Source organism: Nanorana parkeri, unplaced genomic scaffold, assembly GCF_000935625.1.
Source record: "Nanorana parkeri isolate BGI_ZX_2015 unplaced genomic scaffold, ASM93562v1 scaffold607, whole genome shotgun sequence".
Taxonomy (NCBI): Eukaryota; Metazoa; Chordata; class Amphibia; order Anura; family Dicroglossidae; genus Nanorana; species Nanorana parkeri.
In genome coordinates this window covers 476,331-489,737 of record NW_017306875.1, presented here as the reverse complement: position 1 = coordinate 489,737, position 13,407 = coordinate 476,331, and the positions used below count along the sequence as shown (strand labels likewise).

The 13,407-nt window shown below is 38.1% G+C and overlaps 1 protein-coding gene across 1 annotated transcript in view; it reads left to right on the top strand.

The window, feature by feature from the left end:
* NR3C1 (nuclear receptor subfamily 3 group C member 1) overlaps positions 1–10,862 on the top strand; it is a 187,800-nt gene extending 176,938 nt beyond the window's left edge. The window contains exons 7-9 of the mRNA XM_018562858.1: positions 6,695–6,825; positions 7,714–7,871; positions 9,635–10,862. Coding sequence (XP_018418360.1) covers positions 6,695–6,825; positions 7,714–7,871; positions 9,635–9,787 — 442 coding nt within the window. The 3' untranslated portion in view covers positions 9,788–10,862. The remainder of the gene's footprint in view (positions 1–6,694; positions 6,826–7,713; positions 7,872–9,634) is intronic.
* The last annotated feature ends 2,545 nt before the right edge of the window (positions 10,863–13,407 follow it).

Below are 13,407 nucleotides of genomic sequence, written 5' to 3'. Positions count from 1 at the left end.
TGCAAAATGGATACGGTACCCTTACAAGCATATCTGTTGTCATTTGCATAATATGGGATTTCAGCTTTCAAGCTCCCAAATCTGTTGTGACTGGCAAGTAGGTGTGATGACAACAAGATATAAGCAGAAACCCTATCACATCTATCACATCAAGCTTTAAATCAAAGTTGTATCTACAAATTTGTGTCCCATCTTCCATGTTTATCAATTACCATGACATAAATTAGAACAATGCTTGTATGTGACCATTCAAAGCTAGTAAGAAAGGGGTGTTGGATGCTGAAATAAGTTAAGTACCTGATGACTCAATGTCCAGAAATCTTCCAGAAAAGCACATAGGAGAGATGCATTCACCCCCACCAGACAGGAAATACAACTGTCACCTTTATCCTCCAGTCACTGATTGACAGTATAATAATGCCATATGTCATGTCTAATGAGTGTTTATGTGACTAAATCACATGTTCCCAAGTTGAGCCTCTACAGCAGTTCCTCCTACTAGGTTACATCTTTCGAAATAGAACATTGGACAGCAAGATCATGTGACCTGATATTGGAAGAACATATTGTGGTGCTTTCACTTTCTATTTTTATAGGTGCAGGCTTTTATTGCTTGTATTAGGGAATTCCCTACTAAACCATATTTTTATGTCTGAAGGTATAAGCAGAAATGCATGGATTTGAAACTAAAGGGTTAATGTGCATTGGCTGAGGGTGCAACAGCAATGGGTTAATGCGGTTAATGTGAGGCGTTAAATAAATAATGAATGCACTTTGATTGGAAGGTTTACAGGTAACAGAAATTGACTCACCCAGAAGTCAGAGAGGAGTCAGGTGAGCTCCTACTGGGATAGGAACGGACGGTGTGCAGGAGTCAGGAGTACTACCCCAGAATTTAAAGTGAAGTCAGGTGGTGTGTGTGTGTATGTGTGTGTGTGCGTGAGCGCTGGAGGCACACAAAGATAACCAGGGAGGCTGGGAGAGAACTGGTGAGGCTAGGAGAGCCATGAGGCTAAGGGGCTGCCAGTACAAGTGTGGGACAGCACTACAGAGAGGACCTGTGGGTCAGAAGTGCTAACGTTTAAATTGGAGGCTGTACATATGTTATGTTGCAAGTATTGCATGGAATGTTATGCTGAACAACCCCTGTGAGGGTATCCAAGGTGGACGTACAAACTTTTGTTTGAATAAAAGTGGGCTACCAAGCCCTTAAACAGAAGATATTGTGAGTGGTCTGCATCCTTAAGCACTCACCGTGTGCTAATATCCCCAAACATCACAACATGTATAAGAATAGTCAATTATTTGCTAACATTAGTATGAAATTATCCATACTTTTTCAGTCCTTAAAGCAATGTAAATTGCTTTTTTTCAGACTTTAGAATTTAATTTAGCTCATCAGTCTCCCTCCTACCCTGGTTCCCATAGCAGCCGTGTGGGCTGTTATGGCTGTAGTTGCACCACTGGTTCCATAGACTCCATGCTAAAATATAATATTTATTTTATACATGCTTTTAGCCATAATGTGCTTGTATGCAGAATCATTTTACAGTTTCTACCGTCATGAAAAGCCTGCTGATCGTCAATCTTTTTTGTCATGCCTTCACTTCCTCTTTAATGATGCAAGGTAGAAATAATTTTTGATTAATAAGAAGCTGCAAGCAATTGTTCTCTTATCTGCATAAACTGCTCATTTTGGTTTCTTTAATATGGGGTTGTTATACTGTTTGTTTTATTGGTCCTTTGCCAATGTGTTTTTGTTTTGTAGTACTCTTAAAAACAGAAAGTAGTATATGTGTAATGTAAAAGCAATGTTGCTGCATTAGAGAGAGACATCATTAAGTTGTGAGGCATGGGTACACTGCGTGAAAGCACCAGTACACACTACTCTGTGAGCTACCTATAATGGTTTTTTGATAGCGTAGTTTTTGTCTGTTATATTTTGAAAATAGTGTAGCATTTTTAGATGTTAATCTCCTTAGTGAGCGTACTGCTGAAGAGCATTACGTCTGTTAGCACATACTCAGAGCTGTGACTTGGAATCAAACATTCCTTCCTCCAACTGTATCCCTTTTATGGCTTCTCTCTGGGTTCATATTGCATAACCAGAACAGCAGAGTGCTGTAAACAGCACAACTGTAGCTTTTATTTTAAGAGGGGAAAAAGTAAATTCACACACACTTACACAAACACACAAAAAGTATTGGGACACCCCTCCAAATAATTGGATTCAGGTGTTCCGTGAAATTTCCTTGCTACTAAATATTCCACGGTCAACTGTTAGTTGTATTATAACAAAGTGGAAGCAACTGGTAACAACAGCAACTCAGCCATGAGGTGGTAGGCCACATAAAATGACAGAGCGGGGTCAGCGCATGCTGAAGTGCACAGTGCGCAGAAGTTCCCAACTGTCTGCAGAGTCAATAGCTACAGACCTCCAAACTTCGTGTGGGCTTCAGATTGGCACAACAACAGTGCGTAGAGAGCTTTATGGAATGGGTTTCCATGGCCGAGCAGCTGCATCCAAGCCTTACAGCACCAAGTGCAATGCAAAGCGTCGGATGCAGTGGTGTAAAGCACGCCGCCACTGCACTCTAGAGAAGTAGAGACGTGTTCTCTGGAGTGACGAATCACGCTTCTCTGTCTGGCAATCAGATGGACGTGTCTGGGTTTGATGGTTGCCAGGAGAACGGTACTTGCCTGACTCCATTGTGCAAAGTGTAAAGTTTGGTGGCGGAAGGATTATGGTCTAGGGTTGTTTTTCAGGGGTGGGGCTTGGCCCCTTAGTTCCAGTGAAGGGAACTCTTAAGGCATCAGCATACCAAGACATTTTGGACAATTTCATGCTCCCAACTTTGTGGGAACAGTTTGGGGATGGCCCCTTCCTGTTCCAACATGACTGCGCACCAGTGCACAAAGCAAGGTCCATAAAGACATGGATGAGCGAGTTTGGGGTGGAGGAACTTGACTGGCCTGCACAGAGACCTGACCACAACCCAATAGAACACCTCTGGGATGAATTGGAGCGGAGACTGCGGGCCAGGTCTTCTCGTCCAACATCAGTACCTGACCTCACAAATGTGCTTCTGGAAAAATGGTCAAACATTCCCATAGACACTCCTAAACCTTGTGGACAGCCTTCCCAGAAGAGTTGAAGCTGTTATAGCTGCAAAGGGTGGGCCAACTCAGTATTGAACCCTACGGACTAAGACTGTGATGCCATTAAAGTTCATGTGCGTGTAAAGGCAGGTGTCCCAATACTTTTAGCAAACATGCCAGCAATGTACACAGAGAATACATGAAGCAGGTATATGCAGTTGCTGTATAGGAACACAGAAACTTACATTTTTTTAGTTTTCCTCTAAATAACCTTGTGTGTGTGTATTACAACTCTACCCCCATTCATTAGTATTCATAGTGGCAACCCTCCTACACAGTGTATTGTGTGTAAAGGCAGAGCTGGTGTTTAGTGATCCTGTTACACAGAATCACAGTGAGGGGGAGAGCTGTTTACAGCCTTCTTTGCAATCCATCCCTGGTGTCAGACTGAATTTTCTGTGGAGCATATTTTTATTTTCTAGGATTCAGACCTAATAAAAAGTTCATTAAAAAAAAATGAAGAAAGCAGCAATGTGAGTCATGAAAATGTGCACACGTATACATTATTACTGCACATTTATATTACCACAATAAATGCTAACCACTTACACAGTTCAATCTAACCAAATGTTCACAATTCAAAGTGAACATGAACTCTGGCCAGCCATATATACATTCTTTTGTATAAATCTAATATGTAAGCTGATTGATGTGAGAGTGTTGCTACAAAGTGTGGCATCACCAGTGTGTATGTTTTCAGTTTGTACATGACTAAAGAATGAGTCTAGATAACTTCTGACCTTTTCAGTCATTGGAGGATTAGTTTTGATTTACATGCTTTTGTGGCCAGTCACCCTGTTTCTCTGGTACTTGTTTAACCCCTAGCGATCTGTGAGAAGTCTCCTGAACCCTGATGGATGAAGGCTTAGGCCTACTGGTCCAGAAAGTGCACATTTATATCTTGCTGTTGAAACTTAGTGTTCAAACCACAGAATTGACCGTAAATTTACACTATTTATCTGATGCCCTGAGCTTGCTATTCATTCAGCAACAGGGCAAGAAGGAAGCTAACTACTGTTGACCTGAGAATATTATAAATTATTGGTAATTGTAACTGTCAGCAGGGGCTGCTGATTGTAGAATTGGGACCTGAAGTCTTCTAGAGCGAAGGATATGGATATAGGTTTACAGTACAGTAGAACATCCAAGGACAGAGTCTGGTACAGAAACCATAAGCAAAAGCAGATAATCATACAGGGTTGGGTCTAAAAATAAGCACTGGTACTCAGCTAATCCAGGGCTTAAAGGCAAAAGATGAATTTAAGATGGCAGTAGATGCATTTAGTGATACTCAGATATATCATTAGGAGTTACCACTCATTGGATTGTTAATCTATGTGATTGAAAGATGAGACTCAAAATTTGGAGCCCATATGCAGGGCTGAGGCACAGCACAAGAAATATCCAAGCAACACTAGCTGGCCTATACAATCTGGCTGTATAGTCTCCTTTAGACCTACCATAAACTATTTAGTGCAAGGCCCTACTTGACTAGATACAAACTGAATAGATTTTGTTTTTAGATTTGTCTTCACATGACATAGTTTTGGTACATCTAAAGGAGATTTTGCAATCAGATTGTAGTATGACCATTTTCGAGACTAACCCAATGTATGCGTTACTGCATGCATTATCATCATGTCCTTTTCTAACTTCCATCTGATATACCTTTAACTTCTCTAAAGCATGCAACTGTCAAATCTTGCATTATGCTTTATTTCCCTGTCTTCTTACAATTATATTAAGCATTAAAGGTTATCAGTTGCTCTTTTCAGTAATTTGAGGTCACTATAAAAGCTGAGAACAGTGCAAGCTTTCTTTCAAAGCAAAAAAACATTTGCTATAATAATTCTCTTAACCTCTCATCTGTTTTTCATCATGGATGAGAAGTATAAAAGCAGTTGGACAGATTTAGGGATTGTTGGAATATAAAGAATCCCATAATGGATTTCAGAATATTTGCAGAAAGTTAGACTCATAACAAAGAGAGCACAAATTAACTATCTTCTGAAATAACCTATTTGTGTAGTCCTGATACAAGTAATCAAGGAAAACCCACAATGATACTATGTATGCTTGAGTGTGACATTTCTTGCAGTCAGGTTTGAGAAATCCCTATTCTGTGTTTATCTGTTCCTATTCACACAGCATACTCCAAAATATTCAAAAAATACACATTTCTTACCTTTTCTTTGTTTCTTTGGTGAAGGCCTTTATGCAGATGTCAGATTACTCTGAGCAGTTTGAGAAGGAAAGTAGAGGGTTAAACTGAGAGACAGATTAAGCTTCTTCTCATTAACAGTGTTTCTAAGTCTTTAACCCTTTGTTAGAACAGACAGTGTTTAAATTTAATTTACAACTTATAATGAAATCTCCCAGCACAGTACAGACAGAATGTGGAAATACACTTTAGAGTGACACTAAAATCAGTAGTTAAATCTTAAAAATACATTGAAGTACCTTAACTATGAACAAAAATGTATCTTATTTGTGTATCGCTCAGCTGTAGATCCTCAAATCATCTCTGAATTTGTGCTGACATTGTACTTCCCTCTGAAGGGTGGCAAAATTTGTTCCCTATGGTCCATGTGTGTTGTAAAGTAGCCACCACTCCAATCTCGCTCCTGTGATGGACTATAATCTCGCATTTAGTTTACTAATTTGTATTGAGATTGTAGTCTATCACAGGAGTGAGCTTGGAGCGTTGGCTACTTTACAACACACACAGAGACCATGGGGAACAAAAATAGCCTCCTTCCAGGCTAAGGACAGTGTCAGGACTAATTGAAAGGTGATTTCAAGATCTACAGCTGAGTGATACACAAATAATCTACATTTGTATTCATAGTTAAGATACTTAAATGCATGTTTAAGGTTTAACTCCTGAGTGTAGTGTCACTTTAAAGCTGAACTCCAGGATAAGCAATATTGTCTAAATATAACAAGCATGTTTATTCTTTCTGGCATTTTTGGTGAGCTTTACACATGATCTATCTACATAAGGGCTCAAAATTTCAAGTCCTGAGCTACTAGCCAAGCCTTAAGAGTTACTCGCCACCAGTCGCCCAACCTAACCCCTACCCTGCCCCAACCTTAACTCCGCCAGGTCAGCAGTGTGACACAGAGTACAGAGATCAATGGTGTAAGGCCGAGTACAGAGGCGAGTGGTATGACGCACAGTACAGAGATCAGTAGCAACGCATAGTGCAGAGGTCAGTAGTATAAGGTTGAGTGCAGAGGCCAGCGGTGTGACGCACAGGGCAGAGGCCAGCGGTGTGACGCACAGTGCAGAGGTCAGTAACAGCATAATAACTCGTTTTGCAAAGGTGTTTGGTGCACATAAAATAGATTTATATCCTTTGGAGTTATTGAGGAGTATTTTTTTAAGTGTTTGTTCCCAGAGTTCAGCTTTAATGACTATTCCTACAGCTTCTCTAACAATGCATGTGACATTTATACTTTTGATTTGCATCCATGGCAAAAATCACCTCTTCATAGATGGCAGCAGTTATATTTTTCTCCTTTTCTTTTTTAGGGAGAGGATGAACTTACCATACATGCATGAGCGATTTCAAGACATGTTCAGGATTGTCAAGGAGATGACTCGTCTCCAGATTTCATATGATGAATACCTCTGCATGAAGACTTTGTTACTCCTTTGTACAGGCAAGTATTTTTGGGTATTAAAGAAAAAGTATGGATATGCTGTATACGTTTATGCAGAAATAGTCACAAAGAAAAAACTGCATAAGACACTACATAGAGTATTAACAGCTGCTTATACGTGCGTTTCCTTTGCTTCTCCAGGGAGTGAAGACAAGAAGCCATCTCTAAGCTCCAAGTTGCATTTTGGAGCTTACATAGTGCTGAGGCTGATTTCCCCTCCCTCATGTGACTGCACAGGGTGTCTAAGCTGCAAATTGCCTGCACTGTGCTATGCGGAGGAGGTGGAATGAGTCACATGATTCCCTTTACTCAGTACAGCATCGGGTGCCCAAGCAGCCAGTCACCAGGGAGGGAGGTGAATTGAGTCACATGCTTTCCTGTACTCAAAAGTACCCCATTACCTCCCCAGGTAACACGAGTGAAAGGGAAGCAAAGCACATTAAGTAATGGAAACTGCAGTAGCATAAAAGTGAATCTGTTGTTTTGCCTTGCATGGGTAAAGCGTAGATTTAAAAGAACACTTATTGGTCATTTTCTGTTAAAGTTTGGCAGGACAAACAAGAATGCAAAGTCGGTCTTTAATATGCATCCTATGTTGAGCATTAGGTAAATCAGATATGAAAAAGGAAATCATTGTACAAGGACACGCAACTGAGGGTACAGCAGAGCCCTGCTGGTCTAGCCTCAAAGGGCACTATTTGTAGGGTGAAATTAGTGTCCAATGCAACATCTACATGATCTGTGAATCACCAATTCTTTTACTTTAGAAAATAAGCTTGCTATTTCTAGAACATAAAACAGACAGAGAATATATACAAAGTTTATGCATAATTGTCTAAGAAATGTTTTGCTTCAATCTAGCTAAATATCTGGTGTATTCATTTATAGTTCCCAAGGATGGCCTGAAAAGCCAGACACTATTCGAGGAAATTCGAATGACGTATATTAAAGAACTCGGAAAAGCCATAGTAAAGAGGGAAGGAAATTCTAGTCAAAACTGGCAGCGATTTTACCAACTGACAAAGCTAATGGATACGATGCATGAGGTAAGCCATTCTAGTGATATTTACATCACATCTCAGGGTAAGCTTGGTTGTTGCTGTATTTGTGAGATCTTAAGGCTTACATCTTGGGCAGTATGCTTTTTAACACACCCGACTGCTATATTTTCAGCCCACACAAACTGACCGGCTTTGTGTTCGATGTGATTTGGGTGACCGTCCACAGACTCTGAAATATGCAAGCCCCCTCCTACCATGCATCCTGGGCATGGCAGGTGTCAGCTGCTTGAGGGGAGGGAGACCAGCAAACATCTGTTCACTGATGTCCTCTTTTGTGAATGAACCCAGAAGCGATGATGAACTAGTAACTTCCGGTTTTAGAGCTGTCTTTCCCCAGCTACAGCAAGCAGGGATGGAGCTAAACAAGCATCTGTGCTTCATCAGCTTCAGTGGAGTAGAAGGGTGACGTTAGGGGTCTAATAGACCCCTAATCTCTCCCTAAAGAGAAACTGTCACATATTATGTGTTATCACATAGGGAGCTATTAGAGAGATTTCTTCTAACTTGCTGTCTTGCTGACAAAAGTAACACAAAAATGCTTTTCTTTAGGCTAGAACCCCTGTCAGATTTCTATTTCTGTCTGTGTCCCTGTTGCAGGTTTTCCTTTCCTATCCATTTTGTGGAAATCTTGTCAGCAGGACAGGAAATGAGGGAAAAAAAAGAAAATAGATCTCTTTAATGGAGCTCCAAATAGCAGTAAAAATCCAACAGGAGTTGTAACCCTTCCTACTTTAAAACAAAGCTAAGGTAAAAGTTCTAGGTTTGACAGACGCTTTAACTTTTAAATGAACTTTATAACATTATAAAAAGGTTTGCACCTTTGTAGTGGACTTTAAGTGTAGCATCAAAGTCCACTGCAGAGGTGCAAACCTTTTTATAATGTTGGGTGCAACAAAGAGCAGTAATGGGAAGTCCTTCATAGCAACTACACAGACTTTAATTACAAAAAAGGAATGAACCCTTTTGCTGCCACTGACGTAAGGCATACGGCGGAACACAACTGCTTGCAGCTGGTCACGTCAGTAAGCCATACCTTTACCCTTCTGCTATAAGCTCATAGTTACTTTAGCGACCATGCACTTATATCAGAAGGGTCCCCTGTAAAATGTATAGCTGTCATTAGCAGCTGACAGGCTATTAACGAAAATTACCTCAATAGTTTTATCTTTTAGATTTAATCAGAAAATTATTTTTTGTGTGCACTGATACTTATTGTAATGTGCTTTTTTACAATTTAATTGTGTATTTTTATAGGTTTAATATTGATTTGACAAACATTTGCACAGTTATCGCAGGACCTACAAAATTAGTAGCATCATATTTTTATTCTACCTGGCCTGCACATTTCGAAAATATATGGTTTGGGGGGTCTTTTACAAACTCTAAAACCTACAAATGAAAATAAAAAAAGGTGAAAAATTGCAAAAATGGTGTGGCCAGCTGTAGGCTAAAAGCGTTCCAGAGGTCTTGGCAGCGAAAAAGGTTCAAGGTGATTGATCTGGGTTATTGTAAATTGCATATTACCTTATTCAATAACTCCAATGAAAGTAATATATCTAGTAATCCGGCTTGTCCAAAACAACTTGTGGTCCTATTACAGTATCATTTTACATCATGTAGAGACTAGAAAATTGATTTTGGCTTTCTAAAAAATTAATTTTTAGGTTACAACTGCAGTAGCTAATGACCTGAAAAAGACGAGGAAACTTCCACAATGTGAAAATATTTTTTTTTTTTTTCTTTTCTAGGTGGTTGAAAATCTTCTAGCCTTTTGCTTCTATTCCTTCACAGACAAATCGTTGAGTGTTGAATTTCCAGAGATGTTGTCGGAAATTATCACCAATCAGATACCAAAATACTCATCTGGAAATATCAGAAAACTTTTATTTCATCAGAAGTGACTGCCTTACTAAAATTATATATAATTAAATATATAAGCATAAAAAGTTGCCTTAAGGAAAGAATAAGTCAAATTATAGCTTTTACTGTATTGAAACAGAAAAATCAGACGTGGTAATTGTCCTTGCAACGGTGTACCTAATGTAATTATGCACTACAGTTTATGTGGTTTACAGAGGGCCAAGATTTGGACTATTGAAAATTCAGCATTTCACTCCTATGAATGAAATGGGAAGAATAAGAGATAATTAAACCAGTCTGCATTGTGAAATAACCTGGTAGCAATTTTTGCTTTGGATAGATTTGTTTTGCTTTTTATTTTCTTTCATTTTCCTGTCGGGTGTTTTGTTTTTTTCCTATCTTGTTAGGAAAAGCCAGAATTTGATTGATGCATGGAATCTGCTGAAAGTTTACAAGTGTATTCAGAAAAGGGAAGTTGTGCCTTTTTTAAGCTACTGTTTGCGTCTAGCAGTTTCTCTCAGTTTTTACAAATGGACTTTCTATTTTCTTTTCCTTACATCATATTTTGTTTCCTATTGTACAGATCGGGTCGTTTTTTTTAAGATGGGCAGCTCACAGCTTTCTTAACAGAAATAAAAGAATACGTAATTCTTACAATGTCTGTTTTTGCAAGTACTCTAACCAAATTGCTAAACTGGCTACTTAGCATTTTTGTGTATCACATGTATGATAGTTATATGGCCAAACTCCGTCAGCTTTTGAATGGCATACCAGCCGTCATGCTACAGGGGAATCTCTCCTGCCTTCTGGTTTAAAAATCTTTATAATACGTTGATTCATGATTAAAAACATGGCCCATTGCAGGTTTAATGCATGCAATTGTAGAATCGGAATGTAGGGGATTTTTAAATAGAGGTTTGTTTTTTTTTGTTTTTCTCAGAAAAGATTTCCTTAGACCTAGTTCACATGTGCCATAATCTGCTCAGAGATGCAATGTTCAAAGCTGCTGTAGCCGTTTCATAGCTTGCCTATGTGTATGCTTTTATTAGTAAAATGTAAAATATTGAGAAAGTACATGATTTTAATAGCCATTCACTTTAAGATTTTTGTCAAATATAAAACAAATATTTTTTACTTTATCAGGGTCACTACAAAACCACTTAAGCGCAGAGTCATTAATTAAAAAAAAAAAATTGACTTGGTAAAAGGAAAAAAAATGTGTCAATCTTCATTACTGTGTATAAATAGTTTAAGCTACTTTATATTTATACTTTTTAAAAATGTATGCCATATTGGTATATTCAGACATTTGGACAGAAAAATGAAAGGGCTACTGCAGCTTGAAATAACAATCTGTAATATCATTTAATGCTTTATATAATGTATGAGAAAAGTTATTGTGGTAAGGCTTCACATGACAGCAGTTGCTTAACTGAAAAAGTGTGCGTCACAAGTTTTCAAATTTAAATGGATTTTAAAAGTTGGTGTTCTGTAAATTCCTATGTAGACTATGTTTCATGCATTAATCTGATGTTTTATGGTGTGATGTTTCTCAAAGAAAAAACTGGACTATAAGCACTTAGGTATTTTTAGTATATGTGTTGGTATCTCCTTTTTCTAGTTCCTAAATAAGAATGTTGCCCTAGCTAGACTTCAGGGCTCATTCCACTTAGGCCTGGGATGTCCGTCATAGACGCTATACTCTCTTACTGTACATGTACCGAGTAGAGAAAAACATGTTTCTTTTTGTCTACACAAGTCTCAATGAAATTCCAGGGACACAAATTTGTGCATGGTTAAAGCCCCACATTTTTCAACTTTTTACAGTTTTAATACATAGAAAGTTTTCGTATTTGTTTTTAGAAGCAAACTTTTCAACTTTTTACAGGTTTCACAGAAAAATTACTGTCTGTGAATAAAAAAATATTCCTAATATTTTTGTCAAGAAGAGAGAACACATTTTTAAGTACAAGTGCAATGTATATGCTCAGACTCTTTAGGAAATCAACTTGATGGAATTTCTCAGGATTTACTTGGCATAGTCTCAACACCTCCCTACTGCTCTACCTCCTGGGTCTCTGGTTGAAATGTGTCTTGAAAGTTTGGAAATATGGTTCCCTATAGAAAAAAAAAATTTGTTAAATTATCTATTGCTAGTCCCGTGGACAATATTCAGAGAGCTTAATTTTATTTTTTTCTACGGACCTGTACTTATTTTTAAATACAGTTAGGGTAAAGAACTGGGTAAAAATATCCTTATTAAAATATATATATATCTTACACATCGTCTGCATTATATTTTTTTCTTTTTATGTGCCCTGGTAGAATGGCCAACTTTGCTGCCAAGTAAATGTGTCTATTGTTTGTTAAGTTCTTTAATACCCCATTTGCTTTATGTGATGTAAATTGCCTTTTGCTTCGTAATGTCCATATCTCTGTAGTGCATAATTTAGTTTTATTAGTGTTAAAGTTGCAAGTCTTTTATTTTTAAGGTTATGTGTTTTGTTTTGGAATCTTTAATGCCTTAAAGGTAGGGTATCATGTTAGTAATAGCGCAGCTATTTCCAGAGTGTTGTATATTGTGAAATGCCAGCTAATTAAATGTCGGCTCCACACAAAACCAATAAGAGTCTTTCTAAGTGGAGGGTTGTTATTGAACTTTGTAGATGAGATTAATTTTTTTCCTGAGCCTCACTGGGAAGTTCTTCTGCCCATCTCCTCCCCTTTCTTTTTTGCTTAATATTGTGTCAGGATCTGTCAGAAAGTTTTTGAATAGCAGAGGCAGCATGGCAGTTGAAATTAATTCTGGTAATCTTTACAGAGGGGCTTGGGGGTAAATATAATCTTGCCCACATTTCTTTATAATCGACTTCCAAATTCCCCATTTTATGGAGTTCTTAAAAATCAGAACATTGTAGAAACTTGGAGGACTCTGGAATATTTTGTCTCCTAATGCCTTCAGCCTGTATAAGAGCAGTGTGTACAGCAAACTTTAATCAGCTTTTTTGAAACCTTTACAGCAACCTCCAGCTCCATTTGGAAGTGCTAAATAGAGATTGTAATGGGATGCTGGCTGTCACTTTAAACAAGCTGCTAAGGAGCTTTCAACATGTTTCTAATAGCACTTAATAGCAAAATGTTTGCTGAAGGCTGCAAGCAGTGTCTGTAAGGGGTCAACCAGCATTCCCACCATTCTCTTTTTAATATCCGCAAACTGAACTAAAGTATAGTTTTATTTTTATTGATTTACAAGATTAAACATTACAAAATACAGTGAACTAAAGGATAGTTTAAAGGCTTCAAGAAAGCTACAGGAAGCTTTCTGAAAGCATTGTAAATGTCTGATGTACACAGGATTCTTATACAGGCTACATTTAATTAAACATATGCCTACCTAGGAAACCCTTCCTTGTTTTTATAAGGGGCACTTTAACATACCAAATGCACTGCACACAAAAACCGTGTGCATATTTCAGGGTTACCTTTTTATTTCTTAGAGCACATTCAGTAATTATAATGTAAGCTAGACACTCTGCTATAGAATTGAATATACCGTCACTGTAAAACTCAGACGTCAACCCATCTTGTATGGGAGGAAAACACAATGCTGAACTTAAAATAATTTTTTTTTCCTACTACTACAGAGAACCCACCTCTATAA